Below are 16,722 nucleotides of genomic sequence, written 5' to 3'. Positions count from 1 at the left end.
ACTATTGAAATCGTGACAAACAAAAAGTATTTTAAAATTAATGTGTATTAGTCTTTAAATGTATGAAGAGTTGACAAAAAGGCATTAAATGAAATATATTTTATTTGGTGAAAAATGTAACAACTTTTATTATAACAGGCATAAAAACTACGACGGCTTACTGAATCAATTTATTATTTAACTAAAGACAAAAAATCCTTTTATTCAATCATTTTAAATGAAGAAACTTGCTAAAAAAGCAAAATATATTCTAGTCTATTCTTCATCACTAATGCGTAGCCATTTTGGTTGTTGGCATTGCGGCGAGGAATATTGACGCATGCTCAGTAACAACAACAAACTCAGAGGTGTAGTAGACTTATTTTCTCCTGTTTTATTCTCACTCAAATTTGACACCGTTAGAGATTGATAAAATCGGATCACCTAGTATTTACAATATTCTTAGTTGAAAAAAAGAATAAGTTTGTGTTGTATTTTTTATTTATGTATAAAAACGAATATATATTTTAAAATAGCGTAATATAATCGGGGACATTTCTATACAAAGTATTCGTCCAAAACTTTGATAATCACGAAACCTATATTGAAAAGACGACCTTTTCATAATAAGCAATGTTAAAATATAAACATTAAAACAAATTACCCTACTCTCCATGGATTATAACTAATTATATACTGTTCCTGTAGTATTTTTTTTTTGTTTGGGGGGAGGGGGGTGGGTGGGGTGATAGGACAACAAATAAAGACGATTAAAATAATTTTTATAAGATCAAGCGTTAAATAAAAATACGCTAAAATCCAAATTTGTTGACGAAACCAGACATATATCTAATGATATCCACAAAACCATCAAACATTCCCAAGACTGATAGACCCAACCACAAGCCTAAAACACAGGTTAACAGTCACTAATATGATTTAAAATATATTCTCAGTTGTGTGTAATTACTAGATTTTTAAAAAGGTAAGTTGATATTTCCTTCTATCTTTAACCCTTACAGACAGGCATCCTTATAAAACCAACTCTTACCGACGTATAATTACTAAACTTAAAAAGTCTGGAAGTCACAGCTCTTTACCTTACCTACAAAAAATGACATTTATCTGTAAGGGTAAAAAAACATTAAATAAAATAATGCTGGTGGTTAAAAGAAATATCATGCATAATTTAGAAAAATCTTTTTATCAATTTGAATTTAGTCAAGCTTATTTTGTTTTCAAGGTATTTACATAATTACAATGCTGTTAACTCAATTCCTGTGGCACTTCCAATGTCAACAACTAGGCTGAAGAAATCATAAACATACATGGCTTTATATTGATCAACCTAGAAACATTATAATGAACATTATGAATATAGAAAAACAGGAACAATTAATAATAATCTTGAAGAAATAAAGAAAATTATACATTTAACATAACTTTCAATGTTATAAATAATTGCATCATATATACAACACAGAGTGAATAGCAATGACCCTTAAACCTAGAGTGAAAAAATGTATGTGAACTAATCATATGATAACTTATTCATATCAAAATCTATAAAAGTGAATGTGATCATAAATGTAACATGTACACTTGATGTACACTTGATGACATATTCTATAACTTACAGAGGAGCTATAATAAGCAACTAAAGTAAACCTGATCTGATTTCCAAATTACCATTACTGATCCAGATGCCATACCATATCCTGCATTTCTAGTTTTAATAAGAATGTTCATAGTTGTACATGGTTTAGGACATACTTTGGGTTCAAAAGTGAACATGTCAAGAGTTTCAAGTCTCAAATAAAAATTTAGCAGTTCATTTGCAGTTGTATTATTCAATTGCTTGATTGGTATATCTGTTTCACATGATAGATTTTTTCTTGTTTTAAACCAAGGGGCCATACATCCATAAATTGACTTTAGTTTCTCCCAAATTGTAAACCAAAACAAATAAAACAGCATTAAAAGCCCCCCAAAAAATGACGTCATGCAATACAAAGTACAAACGATAGGCCAGTATAAATTGTAATCGACCAATGGTAAAATTTATACTGGCCTCTAAATGGTCACTTGTATTGTGCGACGTAATATTTTGGCACTTAACGCTGTTTCAAAACAAATACATAAATATTTTTCACAAATACAAATAGTAAGATTTTCCTAGACCCGAAAATTAGGCTTTCATTTGAATCAAAATGTTAAATGAAAATCAACCAAACTAAATTATTTTTTTTTATGATTTGATAATTTGATTAATTTTAATACCTGAAGATGATCCATTACACATTGTCCATATGATGAATTAATCCTTTGGTAATTTCTACATTTAACTTCATCCAGAATTGTTTCATCAGTTATGCTGTATTCAATCATTACATCTTCACCATTATACAATCCATTCTCTAAGTTACCTATGGTTGCAACTGCATTGGGATCATAGTTGATCCTTAGGTCAGTTTGAGTAAATGGATCAACTGCAATTAAAAATACTTTCTTATTGGTTTCCAATGTAGGCAATTTGTTGTATTGAACATCTATCACCTCTTTACACATTCCAAGGTTAAGGCTAAAGAGGTTTCTACCAAGTTTTCCATGTGTCATTTTTACTACAGAGTAGTCAAAGTTGTACAATTCTTCAATCAATGCGGCATAACTTTGGTTTCCATCTTTTCCTTTCCAAGTCACTTTCTTGCCTACATCTAGAGTAAGGATACCCGACCAGAAGTTTACCATCCATTTATATCCAAATCTACTGCTTGTGTTGTAATTGAATTGGCCTGGTTGGCATACAAACAAAACAGGTTCAGGGATCAATTCTTTATGGTTTACTTTAGTAATGGAAATTGGACTATCAATATATTTCTGAATTGACTGATGCATTTGATGTAAAAAGAAACAGAAGGCTAGGATTTGAAACCCCAACCTAAGTTGTGTTACCCAAATCATTTTGAACTAACAACTGAACCAATTTTTTTTGGTATGAATTTATGAAAGAAAATAATTATAAATCCAATGATTAGAACCAATATATATTTATTGAATATGATGAAATATTCATACATATTACATACAGGGAGTAAGGGAGGGGACAATGGATCGAATATTCAATTTTTAGGAGTCTTAGACTTTGGGGACTGGCTTAAAGGGAACATGCAAGAATTTAGCAGTTTCTAACCAATCTTGGGGACCAATTATGAATGACGTCACGCAAAATCATGCATAATCTCGCGGCAAACTAGCGCGTCAACAAAAAGATAAACAATAACAAGCAGACAGAATTTTTTGATTTTGAAAATTATTTTGTAAATTGAATCATTACATTTTTTATATCTAATTTTTGTTTAATGTTAATTCATTCCGATTAGTTCGTTGTAGAAAGAAATTATATTAAGATTATTAGTTATTATGAGCAAAGCCTTCCTATAATTAGGTCCCGCACATTTGTACGTCCGTAACGGTTAGCTCTTTTCGTTACTTTAGACATGTTAGATGTTTCTTATTGATTTAATGTAAAGGCAAAAGTTTTTTGTCTTTAGCTTAATATTTCTGTAATTAATGATCCGATTAATTTCAAAATTTTAGGGAAAATTCACGAAGTCCTGAGTTGTTCAAGGTTTGTTTATCATTAAAATCTCAAGATGGTGTTATTTTATTTTTCTGTCCTGGATGCTAGGTGCGCAGCTACCAGTTATCCTAAGATATGTTACTTAAACCTTAAGATCTTTAAAATTAAGATGTACTTATGTTCTCAACTATTTTATTTATGTAGTATGGAATTTTGACGCAAGGTATCTCATTTTTATTTCGTTAAATGAAATAACTTGAGTTAAAAGTTCTGTAGGAAGGTAATTGTTTTAGTAAGTTTTGTAATATAATTATTTAAAGGCTTTTTCATGTCTATGCTTTTTAATAAATACAATAAAAAAAATTGGGTAAAAGAAGTTGTAAAAGTAAAATGGTCTGTTTCCTTAATTTTCCGAAGTTTAAATAATAACAATTATGGAAATGAATTGTAAACAAGGGTTTTGATCTCTAGAATTAAAGGTTTGTAGTAAAGCATCAGTTTAAGGATGGTGCATTTCGAATTAAAAACAATTCAAAAAGTCAAAAATTTCCACTAAAGGTTGCTATATTGCAAATACTTGTTTTATCTGGAAATATCTGGGTTTTCAACCTTTAAGGGTCACAACTATAAAATTGAATTAACTGCCCATTGTCCCCTCCCTTACTCCCTGTATTACATATATTTATTGGAAAAATAATGACATAACGAGAAAAATTTATTTAGTATTTCATTAGTATTTCTTAAATTTTCAAATTATAAAATAGAAATTATTTTTTAATTTATTACCTCTTGTTTTAATGGTTCTAATTAAAAAATAATAAAATTTCCAAATCATTATTGGTTAATGGTATTTATTGTGTTACAAGAGGTAACATTTCAATAATACAATATCAATTAAAATAAATGCATTACAGAAATTTTTGTATAAGAAAGTTATTCAATTTATGGTGAAGTAATTTTAACCAATTTACAGAATTACATTGATTCAAATTATTTAAATTCAATCTGACTAAGGTTTTCTTTTGTTTTACATGAACTGAATTAAAATTTAATTTTATGAAGAAAGTTCCTAACAATTTAGATAATTGTAATACCCCAATAAAAAAATTGGTAATAGTTATTTCTCGCATCGTATTATAAACAGCTTTCCGCGGATATAGAATGTACAATTATAAGATTAAAACCAGTTTTTTAGCCCCGAGGTGCCGACATTTTTATATTCGTAGAAAGCTGGATATAATACGATGCTAGACATAGTTTTTTTTCGTATGGATGAGAACCGGTTCCTATCCACCGGATTCGAATGAATACGAGAATAGTTATTTCTCGCATCGTATTATAAACAGCTTTCCGAGGATATAGAATGTACAATTATGAGATTAAAACTAGTTTTTTTAGCCCTGAGGTGCCAAAGACACCGGCTAAAAAAACTGGCTTTAATCTCATAATTGTACATTCTATATTCGTAGAAAACTGAATATAATACGATGCTAGACATAGTTTTTTCGTATGTATGAGAACCGGTTCCTATCCACCGGATTCGAATAAATACGAGAAATGATATTAAAACACTCGATCTATCATATTCAAAATATTTAAATCTTTAACCTGATGTACCTTAAGTTTCATACATAATTTATTTATATTTCAATTGCGTCAATGAAAATAATGGCATAGCAAGCATAGACGTCCAAGGGTGGAGGAAAAGGGGTGTTAACCCCCTCAAACTTTGAAACATCTCAAAATCTTCTAAATACATTAGATTTCCCCCCTCAAACATAATAAAAACTTGGACGTCCCTGAAGAAAGTATGACAGCATCCATAGAAATTTTTGTTTTGTTTTTTTTCTGTCTAATTTGTTGAATATTTTTCAGATAGAATTTTTTGCGAGATAGACAATATTTTGTATATTTTTACATTACGGCAGAAAAAAAGTAATTATTTTGGAACAAATATTACAAAAGAACAATAGAATGACAAAATTTATAGGTTGAGAAACTTTAAAATCATGAATGGACTAACAGACAAAGTAATTTTTAGGGCACATGTTCAGTTGTCATAGAAAATAAAGAGAGGTAATATACGTTTTAATAGCTTATGAAAAAACTAGGAAACATTTAGAAAGAAATAAGTATTTGTGTCTTTTAAGGCAAAACCTACATACTGACGGACGCACTAAGTAAATTATAAAATTGGTGTTTATATAGGTACAAGGAAATTTCATTTAAAAATTCAGCTGTCAATCTTAAACAAAAGCCAAGAAGATAATATTTACCCCATAACGTTACTGACGGACAGACAAAGTGGATTATAGAGTAGCTCCGCTACTAAAAAAGATATCATTGATGGACAAATGATTGGCAGATTGAAGATAATAATATTATCATGCATAAAAACAAACTTTTGTTGAATTAGTTTACTTAATCATTAGACGCAATAAAACCTCGAAAATGAAACTGCTTACATTAGTGTAAGTTAAAAATTTTAGAAATAAATCTTTCTTATAATATAAAGTTGGAAAATTTTTTATTGGCTGAAGCTTAATATCTTAATAAATACTGAACCGATTGGGTTCTCCATTCTAGGGAAGCTTCACATAGATCCTGGGATGGTTTTAAGCTATCTTATTTTTAGATTTAAGTATTTAACTGGTTTTAGGATATCTTTTCTGCCATCTCCTACCCCAACCAAACAGAGCCCCTTGATTCTAGGGGGGTATCCACTAGTCCTCATATAAAAGCAACAGGATGTCTTTACCTGTGTGTTTACAGAATAAGATCTCGATGTTGTTGTCCTGTAAAGTGAAGCTTTTAGATACAGGCAACAGTTATATCTTTTTATGGGAGGATTTCCCCTTCCCCCAAGAACCTTAAAAGGAAGCTTTTATAGTGCCTATAAAAATGACGCCACAAAATACAAATGACCAATGTTTACTATTAGGCCAGTATACATTTTATTTGACCAATGGTGGGCTAGTAATGTATGACGTCCTTTTTATAGGCACTATAACAAGCTTCCCTTGGAAGAAGCCGTTAGTGTTGATAAAGTCATTTATCGATTTGAATTTTATCTAAAAATGAAAATTGAAAAAATTTTAAATTTGAAGCTCCTTGTTGGTGTTGGTTTGCTGTTCAAATGGAAAGAGACTTGTTGAAATTAATACACAGTAAGTAGACAAGAATAGTAACATCCATAGAAAATATTGTATTTAAATTTATTTTTGCAGAATGGCTATAATCTTTAAGTTTTCGGGATGGTCTGTCCTGTCGGAACAGCTTGTGGCAGAGAGACCTTACAGCGCGGCGCTTTAAACTTGTGGGTTTTAACATGCGTAGCTTTTCTTAAAATTATGATGAAATTCCTCTTCTGTCACTGACTGACTCCCACATTCATTCAATAAGAAAAGTTGTGTAGGTGTTGGAGGCTGGATAGTGCTAGTTTAGAATACATATTTTTATCATAATTTTGAAACATTTACAAAACAAAAAGTATATGGGCGGTTTCTCTCAAAGAGCCTAGTCGAGCACAGAAACCCATTCCCCATTAAATTGTAAGTGAGTGTTTATGCGTGGAGGTCTAGTACCCGAAGCGACACCTAGCCCCTAGAGTCTTAAGTGAGTGGTTAAGGTGGGGGGGGGGGGGGGGGGGGGAGGGTGGTGGAGTTTAATTAGACATAAAAAAAACTCCCTTCCCCCATTGTTTTCAATATTTATTTCAGAAATAAATTAGGTTTCGCTGCTCGCTAGGTATTTTATGGGAAAGCACCGCGCCAATGTCTTATTGTATATTATTGTGATTGTAGGACATCATTCAAGGCAGATTCTGGTATGGATGGAAGTGGACATGTCAGCATGCAGTTTACCTCTACAACAGGTTTTTTATTTTTTTCCAAACTTTCACCTTAAACAAATCTTAAATGCTTCATTCTCAGGGATCTTATAGGATAAGACAATGGACGATAAATTATTGTACATCTTTAGTGATAAAAAAAGCACAAATGTAACTTTTCATCAGATTAAGATAATTTTTTGAAAAAGTGGATGATGCTAGTTTTGAGCCAACTAGTCAAAATTTAAATCCTAATGTTTTTAGGCATATATATGAGAGATTTAATTTACAAAACTTTGGGTACTATGAGAAAAGTATTTTTAGATAGTTGATACCAACTTAATTACAGTTGCTTTGTAGGAGCTCTTAAGGCAATATAATCCAACCAACTGTTATTGAAAACAGACAACACTGTGATTGAACAATAAATCTATAAATGTAGATGTATAACCAGACATTTACCTGGATCCCCTTGTTGTGAACCTTTTTCGTCTGCTAGCCAATTGTTTTCTGCTATTTTGTAGCGACTAGGCTTTGTTAATATTCTTGATCTTAAAAAACTTAATGACAGGTTGGCACAGGGTCCTCAGGTTGGGGACATACAGTTATATAATCCCTTCCCCCTCTATGATTTTACTCTAATGATTGAACAAAATTTGTCTTGAGGCCCAAAAGGTTTGATTTAAGGCATTTCATTTCTTTTTTGGCCGAGTTACCTGTCCATATTATCTAATAACACTTAATAACAGCGAGGCTTTTCTACATTTAATATGTGTCCGTCTGTATGAAAATCCTGGTAATTAATATGTTGACACATCCAAGGTGAACATTGTTCTGTAAGTGAAATGGACCATCCTTCCTTCAATGATTACAGAACTGGTGCTTTTGACAGATATGCAGGTTATTTCTTAATTATACTGATTTTTATTGCTAAACCTTTAACATTTAGGATACTAGGTTATTATTTTTCTTGCTATTTTTTTCTAGAATTTTGCTCTCTTACTTATTTTCTTTCTGTTTTCTTTAGAATCTCTACTATTAGGTTAATTGTACTTGTTATTTATTAAGATTTTTTATTTGTAAAACATTTTTCTAAAAATTTTGTAAAAAAGTTTTCTTTGAAGGTAGAATTTTAGATAAAATTTATCAAATTTACAATTAAAAGAATAAAATGTTATGACTTTGACAAAATTGTTATTTTCAATATATATACTAACAATCCTCTACAATTCTTTTCCAGATTTCATACCTAAAGAAAATACTTTTTTATGTAAATTGCGCATTTTTTATCCACAACAATAGGCTAGACTTTGAGAAACCTTAGCAGCTCGCGTTATTATAGTTCTTATCTGCCAAAATGGTAAAAATTCTGCAGTTTTATTTTGACAGAAACAATTGACCAAATGCCTACCAAATGTTTTTAAAAAAAACTATTGATCAGTTTTTCAAAATTCCCAGCTTCTAATGCTATTATTTATGTGAGTTACAAATATTGGTTTTAATTTTTACCTAAGCTTTTGAGAATTCCCACAACATCATTACTTTGATACTTAATTGCTTGATCAAGAGCAGTTTCACCTGAATTATAACAGATTTTAATATTATTAACTGGTTTCCTCATATTTCCATGGACAAACAAGCATTTTTTTTTTAAATTTATAGCTTATCTTAGGTTAGGTTCATTATGAATTCAAAGGAATAGAAATATATATTTTTTTCAGGAATAAAAGTAAAAATGTGGGGGGTCAATTTTGTACATTTGATAGTTTTAGTGAAAAGTAATTAAAATGAATATTAGTACAGTACATCAAATATATTCTAAACATTCTTCTAGATGACATAAAAAGTTCTATTTTGCAAATTTTTTCGTCTTAGAAAAAAAAATCAGAAGCTCTACAAAGTGTCTTAAAAAATTATCCATGTGACGTCAATAGATCCATCTCTTTTTTATTGTTTTCATATTTCGTAGTAATACTGACAGACTGACGGACTAAGTAGATTACACATTGGATGCTCAATGTTATAGGGAATTTTAACAGAAAACAAATTCAACTATCTATATTAAAAAACAACTGAGAAAATCAATTTCTTCCACAGCATGACGGACTGGCTGATGGACAGACAGACATATTGAAATTAAGAGTAGCTTCTCTCATAAATGATAACAATTTAACTATAATCATTCTTCAAATTGAGTTTTGCTCCATTATGGATAAGTAGTTTTATTACTCCTATCTCTCCTTTGTAGGCTGCTTCATGTAGGCTTGTTTCTCCTAACCAAAATATAATCACAGTTTTAATTAATAGATGAAATATTAGTTAAAATAAGTCGTTATAGAAAAAATTACCCCCCCTCAAAAAAATTTGTTTTTCATAATTGAAATTGAAAGTTTAATTTTTAGGGTGGAGAGGTTCAACTACCTTTCCAACCTAAATGGACCCTAGAGGTCTCTAGTTTATTAATTAAATACCTGATTTATTTGTGACATCAGGATCGGCATTGTTTTCAAGAAGAATTTTTACAACATCCATATGTCCATATCTTGATGCTAAATGAAGGCTTGTCCAACCTAAAAACAGTTATTATAAGTCCACTATACATTTTAAGGTTGAAAACATTTTTAAGTAGCTAAGTAGTAGAAAACTTTTCACTTACAATTGTTTGTCAGAATCACTTTCCCTTTGCCTGGATTGCACTAAATTCAAGTTAAGATATCTCCTATAGGTAACTTTAAATGCAGATTCTTTAGTTTTACAAATAGCTCATATTTTTTTCACTCCAAAACCAGCTATAATAGCTTACCCCAGTTAGCTTTAATATTGACATCAGCTCCATAACTGCAAAGAAGTTTGACCAGTTCAGCATGACCATTATAAGAAGCTGCATGCAGCGCAGTGTTTCCTTCAAACAAAAATATTAATAATTTGTCATATGCATATTAAACAATATTATTTACGAGGATAAAGTCATAAGAATAAGAGGAGACATTGTACTGGTATCAAAGTTTTTTAAAATTGTTCTCTTATTTATTGGCTTATAAACTCCCAGGACTTTATGGCTGGGATATTATTGTTTATTGATTGATTGATTGATTAGCCATAGTTTCTTAGGGTTTTAACCTAAGGAGTCATGGAGTAGGCTGAGACACTTTTGTTTAGCCACTAGGGCTATCAGGCTCCACGTTCAAGCACACTGTGGCCTGACCCGCTATCTCATGAGAACTAATCATTATTACCTCACCCTCGCCGAGTATGGCATGTGTCCCAAATTAAGTCGCCGTTATGAATGACGCTCTCCGTTGAGGAGCCTGGGATAAGGGTAGTACTAATATTATGTACGGGACTATTGAGTATCCAAACTTACTCAATAATCACCTTCTTACACAACCAGGGGAAGTTGCGTGATAATTATTGAAATGAGAAATTCGAGTCAACACATGGAGAATTGAACTCAAACTCTCACCACCGTATCTCAGTGTGCTACCATTTTTAGTAGCGAAGCTACTCTATAATTCACTTTGTCCGTCCGTCAGTCAGTCCGTCAGTCAGTCCGTCAGTCCGTAACGCTATGGGGGAAATGGGATTTACTCAGCTCCTATAAAAGATAGAATGCTGAAATTTTTTGACAACATTCCCATCATTAAGGAGCACAATTGACTATAAAACATCAAAACATCATTGGCGTTCGGACCGATTTTTAGCAGGTTTTAGGCTATTTTTATATTTTTCACATTTTTCTCCATATCTTCAGTGTTTATGGTCCGATTTTCAAAATTTTTTCAGTTACAGATATCAAAATTAAATTTCCCGTCGTTTAAAGGAACAACCATGAAGGCCAGACTGCCTTTTCAGCAGGTTTTAGGCTATTTTTATATTTTTCACATTTTTCTCCATATCTTTAGTGTTTATGGTCCGATTTTCAAAATTTTTTCAGTTATATATATCAAAATTAAATTTTCCTCCTTTTAAAGAAAACAACCATGACGGCCAGACTGCCTTTTTAGCAGGTTTTAGGCTGTTTTTTATATATTTAACATTTTTCTCCATATCTTCAGTGTTTATAGTCCGATTTTCAAAATTTTTCAGTTATATATATCAAAATTGAATTTTCCTTCTTTTAAACAAAATAACCATGACGGCCAGACTGCCTTTTTAGCAGGTTTTAGGCTATTTTTATATATTTAACACTTTTTTCCATATCTTCAGTGTATATGGTCCGATTTTCCAAATTTTTTAAGTTAAGGATTTAAAAATTAAATTTTTTGTCGTTTTAATAAAACAACCATGACGGCCAGACTGCCTTTTATCAGGTTTTTGGCTATTTTTATATGTTTTACATATTTCCCCATATCTTTGTATATTTTGATGCAATTTTCAAACTTTTATGGGATATCTGTATCAAAATAATTTTTCCCATTGTTATGAGCATCGTTAATATAATTTACTTTGACCATCATCATCATACAAAATAAAACAAGGTTTCATGTTTATTTTATCCAATAAATCTATTCTTGATTTTAGTAAAAACCTTTTAAATCTACGTATTCCAATCGACGATTTTTTGTGCTTCGCTACTTATGGATGTTGTCATCCTTGTTTATCATTATTATGGGTATCTTAAATTTATATTTATTTGGATTATCTCTAAGATATCTAATGTATCCATATTTTTTTCACAAATATAGTAAAACACTTTTTTTTAATTTCCCTTTTTTACAAATATTTTTAGTAACATGTTGAAGTAAAACTATCTTTACAAATGATTTAAAATTTTAAAATCAGTATTTGAACAATTTATGTTACTAACCATACTCATTTTGACCATTTATATTCACACCCTCTTCCAGCAATACTTCTACAGGTTTAATCAGTCCTTTCCAAGAGGCTTCTATAAGGTCTGAAAAAATATTTGGCTAAGTTTATCTACAAAAGGGGTAGTGGAGGGGGGGGGGGAGCGCTGTCCTCTACTAGGCCCAAATGTTCAATTATCTTATTTTTTATTATACTGGAATAATAATTGCAAAAAATGATTAAGTTCTCCTCTTTTATAGGCATTCTTGATTTATGTTTGTACAGGAAAGTGCAGTAGGCATAGGATTGTCAATATCCCCCTATCTTTCACCTCAAGTTTCACATCCTCTTATCTCTGTGTACAAATAGATAAGAGTATAAAATAATTAATTTCAGGTAAACGGCCAACCTGGAATTTTTTCTTCTAAAGATTTTGCGTCCCTATTTTCTGACAAGGCATATAAAACTAAAATAGAATAAAATATTTATTAAAAAAAAACGATAATAAAACTCCTTTTTTTGTTCACATTTAAGATTTTTCATTTAATGTATGTATAAGCAATGTAAACTTGTTTGTCTGTTAGTTAGTCCGTAGGTAACGCACAGCTTATACCAATAACGAAATGGTAATGCATTAACATGTGTATATATACACACATACTAATAATTAAGTAATCTTTTTCATTTAAAAACCCCTTTTTGCTCTCATCTGCCCTTAAACATAAAGTACAAAAATTATTCTTTATAATTATAAAAGAGTTAGAGACCATTTTGCCAGTATACCAAAGTTGATTACAAAAGAACAAATGGAAGCTTTACAATGTGTCTAAAAAAATCAGCCACGTGACGTCATAAAATGAGGGATTAACCATCTCTTTTTTTTTGGGTTTTTTTCCCACTCCTTCCCTCCTTTTATGACATCACGTGGCTGATTTTTTGAAACACTTGAATTTGTAAAGCTGTAACAAATGCTTTTGAAATTTTCTTAAATATGAATTTGTACCTGGAAAGAGAGTTTCAAAAACTAAAAGTAATTCTGTTCCTGCAAGCATAGGCAGTGCCATTCAGATAATATAAAAACAAGGATGACAACATCCATAAAAGCGAAGCACTATAACGGTAGGACAAACGGACATTAATACTTGTATAGTGTCAGAAACTGAATAATCAGAAAATAAAAGTATAAGAGTCGAAGCAAAATTGTAAGTAAATTGGATGAAAAACTGCTGGATTGATAATTGGATGATAATGTTTATGGACATACTTACATTTTTAGGACTTGGTTATAGAGTTGCTTCGCTTATATATTGTACTTTGTTGTCCCAGGAATCAATAAACCAAAAATCAGATCAAACGGATTATTAAATCACACAATAATTTGTTGTTAAAAAAGTAGAAAAATCAACATGTTTAAAATGGACGTACGGACATTCTGGTAATGATTATAGAGTTGCTACGTTTTCTAAATCGTACCTAACTACTACAGTTTGAAATCGATAGGAGAATTCTAACATGCCTAAATTAACTAAAAAAAGCTAACTATCTCGGACGGACCTACCCTAATTATGTTTGTATTATAGTTTCAATATAATAACGATTTGTCGATATTATGTTAGCCAGGGTCCAAATTTAATGAACCAATATAGTCGATATAAAAATAATAATATTTTAATTAACTGCCTAATAATAATTTGGGAAGGGGGGGGGTGTTGGGGGTGTCCCACGCCCCAAGAAAATAGCCTAAAACCACCACAGGACATAAATAGCAATCAATTAGGCACCGCAAAATAGTCATCACTCTTTTTTGGGAAAATAGGACAGCCATTTATGTTGCATACATCCAAAAAATATGATTTTCAAGTCTTGATATTTTTAAAACAACCTGGTAGAAAATTGAAATTCTTTTAAACATATTGATGTAGTTTAAACCATGGAATAGAAAAAAAATATGCAGTTCACTAAATTAAAGTTTAAATGCACTTCGTGCATTTACCCTTTAGATGATTTAACAATATACACAATATACCACATAAAAAAATTATTTCTTAACCCTTAACGGTCGGGGGGGGGGGGGGGGGAGGCGTTGAACACCTCCCACTCCGGTTTTTTCTTTCTCATTTTCTGTGTGTGGAAGATAAAGAGCCCAAACTGCGTGACTTTTTAGGTATGGGTATGACACATAACTGAGAGTTGGAATTTTTTGAATATCTTCATTCTGGCGGGCACAGGATGCCAGCAAACCTGGCAGGGTCATCCAGGTAAAGAGCAAAAATATTTTTTTTTGACTCAAACAAAGCATTTTATCTCACCAAAATATTAAAATAGTCTCTAGTAGTACCTCCTAATACTAAATACAGGTGTTCAAGTCAATTTCAGGTTCCAGGTATGATCCTGGCTTCTTCTAGGGTGAAGGAAGTGAAAATTGACTTAGACTTACTTATGATCCTGGCTTCTTCTAGGGTGAAGGAAGTGAAAATTGACTTAGACTTACTTAAGGTCGGAAATTCATTATCAAACAGGGGACTTTAGCATTCTAGCTCTAATAGGAACCGAGATAATAGGGGGGAGGTCGTTGAACGCAACCCCCTCCCCCCCCGGACCGATTAAGGTGCGGCAAGGGGCCCGACTGTTAATTGTTAATAGGAGTGAAATTTCCATGAATGAAAAGATCTGAAGGAATCGCCTATGCCTATTAGTAATAGGTTAAAATGCATTTTGTCTAAAACATGAAAAAATACAAATTTTTGCAAACAAAAATTGTACCATAAAAACATTTACTTAAAATAATAAGTAAGTATAGTTTTAGATATTTTATCTAATTACTTAAACATTATGATAATATATAAATTGATATTCTTAATTTGTTAGAATTGCAACTGTAAACTTTTGATGAAAAAAAAGCAAAAATACAAGTTTTGCACAAGCATCAGATACTTGATTCTTAAACAAGAACAATCATGTTCCAACTAATGCAGTTTAGAGATATCTTTATACAAGAATTTTTAAACTTTTAGTTATGAATATAGAATACGTGGATATTGTGACAGGGAAATTTTTTCCTTAATTTAGGTCGCTAATATAGTCCTCAGATATTGGTCAGTACGTTCCTCCCAGTACCCCAGGGTAGGCAATGGGTTAAAGTCATAATAAGGTGGAGGGGGGGGGGGGGTGGGGGTGGAAGGTATAGTAATATTATCCAACTGTGATAAACATTTATCAGGGTATGTAAGAATCTCTCACACAATGTCCACGTATTATATACCCATTCTTTTAGGCGAGTTGACACAAGGATGCTATGAACATGAATTTACTGATCCTCTACAAGATGTGTTGTAAGTAATGCAGGTCTTATATCAAGTAACAGGATGTCTGACATGTCTGTATGCATTTATAGAACAGTATCGATAGGCGTAGAACCACTTTAACTTTCCTTTTCATCCGGAAAACAAATCATTTTTATTTTAAAATTAGATTAAAGATGAGGGGTAAATCTCAAACCGATTAGTTTAGACTTTAGGTGCGACGCCGATAGTCGATGTATTTTAGAATAATCACCATAAAGATAACCTATTAATTTAAATAATTTTAATAGATTTTATCTGGCCTTAGATTAGCTACTCTTATAATCTTTAGCTAGCAGAAACCTTTTCTTGACCTGTAGGAAGACATCCTGTTACGTTTGTACAGGGATTATAAAGTTAAACATAATTTTTTTTTTTAAATATGGCATCTTTTTTGTAATTCTTCTCACATAGGATTAGGTATTAATAACTTAGATTGAATTGATTGAAGGGTAAGAGGTTTGTTAACATAAAGTTTACATGCATTAATCAATAAGGTTTGATAAGCACAAGTATACTTTTTAAAATATTTACTTATTCTTGACATAGATAAGTTTAATGCTAGCCTATACACATTATCGACTGTATAAAGCTATGGAAATACTTATTTTTAGGCTTAATAATTTATCTTACTATGATATTTTAGTGTTCAACACTGGGGTTCTGACGCCTGGAGGTTTGACTTTGTTAGAGTAATATTTGATGATAACACTTTTGTTGATTGTGGCTCTGGTAATCATAATATTGATGATGGAGATTCTGTGCTTGTACCTTGCACATACAATTAAAATTTGTCTTTATAAAAATTCCAATTTATAATAGTTATTTATCGCACCGTATTTTGAACAGCTTTCCGGGGATATAAAAATGTACAATGCTGAAAACACGGGCTAACATAACTGCGTTTAAATATTATGTTTGTACACATTTATATTCGTAGAAAACTGGATATAATACGATGCTAGACATCGTTTTTTCGTATGGATGAGAACCGGTTCTAATTCACCGGATATTAATCGGTTTCGAATGAATAAAAAAATAAAATTTACTTAATCATTAAACAAAACTTCTTTGGATATAAAATTTATCTTTTGGCAGGGCGGAGTTTTTTAGTAGCGAAGCTACTCTATAATTCACTTTGTCCGTCCGTAATGCTTTGGGGGGAGTGAATTTCCTCTCCTGCTATTAAAGCTAAACCTCTA

At 31.3% G+C, this 16,722-nt stretch overlaps 2 protein-coding genes across 3 annotated transcripts; one reads left to right on the top strand and one right to left on the bottom strand.

Annotated features, from left to right (window-relative positions):
* Positions 1 to 5,911: 5,911 nt before the first annotated feature.
* LOC145319525 (uncharacterized) lies at positions 5,912 to 16,617 on the top strand. The gene is made up of 6 exons (XM_080161707.1): positions 5,912 to 6,030; positions 6,667 to 6,726; positions 7,363 to 7,433; positions 8,211 to 8,288; positions 15,454 to 15,511; positions 16,167 to 16,617. The coding sequence occupies exons 1-6, from the start codon at positions 6,011 to 6,013 to the stop codon at positions 16,306 to 16,308; spliced, it is 429 nt and encodes a 142-aa protein (XP_080017833.1). The 5' UTR covers positions 5,912 to 6,010; the 3' UTR covers positions 16,309 to 16,617.
* LOC145319522 (uncharacterized) lies at positions 8,501 to 14,951 on the bottom strand. Of its 2 annotated transcripts, none has more exons than XM_080161702.1 (9): positions 14,869 to 14,951; positions 13,183 to 13,221; positions 12,589 to 12,645; positions 12,196 to 12,285; positions 10,192 to 10,290; positions 9,860 to 9,958; positions 9,563 to 9,661; positions 8,898 to 8,966; positions 8,501 to 8,637 (listed from the first exon to the last, which is right to left on the bottom strand). In XM_080161702.1, exons 1-9 carry the CDS (start codon positions 14,891 to 14,893, stop codon positions 8,612 to 8,614), a joined length of 603 nt encoding a protein of 200 aa, XP_080017828.1. In that variant the 5' UTR covers positions 14,894 to 14,951; the 3' UTR covers positions 8,501 to 8,611. The 2 variants fall into 2 exon arrangements, with proteins under 2 accessions (XP_080017828.1, XP_080017827.1); XM_080161701.1 differs by having other exon boundaries at positions 14,863 to 14,917.
* Positions 16,618 to 16,722: the final 105 nt, after the last annotated feature.

Source organism: Acartia tonsa, chromosome 5 (assembly GCF_053477335.1).
Source record: "Acartia tonsa isolate MP-2025a chromosome 5, ASM5347733v1, whole genome shotgun sequence".
In the NCBI taxonomy this organism is placed as follows: Eukaryota; Metazoa; Arthropoda; class Copepoda; order Calanoida; family Acartiidae; genus Acartia; species Acartia tonsa.
This window is presented reverse-complemented; position numbering and strand designations above follow the sequence as displayed.

Coding starts and splice junctions, on each gene's coding strand:
- LOC145319525 (XM_080161707.1), top strand. CDS start 6,011: ATGAAACTGCTTACATTAGT. Junction 6,031..6,666: donor ATGAAACTGCTTACATTAGT/GTAAGTTAAAAA, acceptor TTAAATTTGAAG/CTCCTTGTTGGTGTTGGTTT. Junction 8,289..15,453: donor TGCTTTTGACAGATATGCAG/GTTATTTCTTAA, acceptor CCATTCTTTTAG/GCGAGTTGACACAAGGATGC.
- LOC145319522 (XM_080161701.1), bottom strand. CDS start 14,893: ATGCATTTTAACCTATTACTAATAGGCATAG. Junction 10,291..12,195: donor AAATGGTCAAAATGAGTATG/GTTAGTAACATA, acceptor TTTTGTTTGAAG/GAAACACTGCGCTGCATGCA. Junction 9,959..10,191: donor CAATATTAAAGCTAACTGGG/GTAAGCTATTAT, acceptor AACTGTTTTTAG/GTTGGACAAGCCTTCATTTA.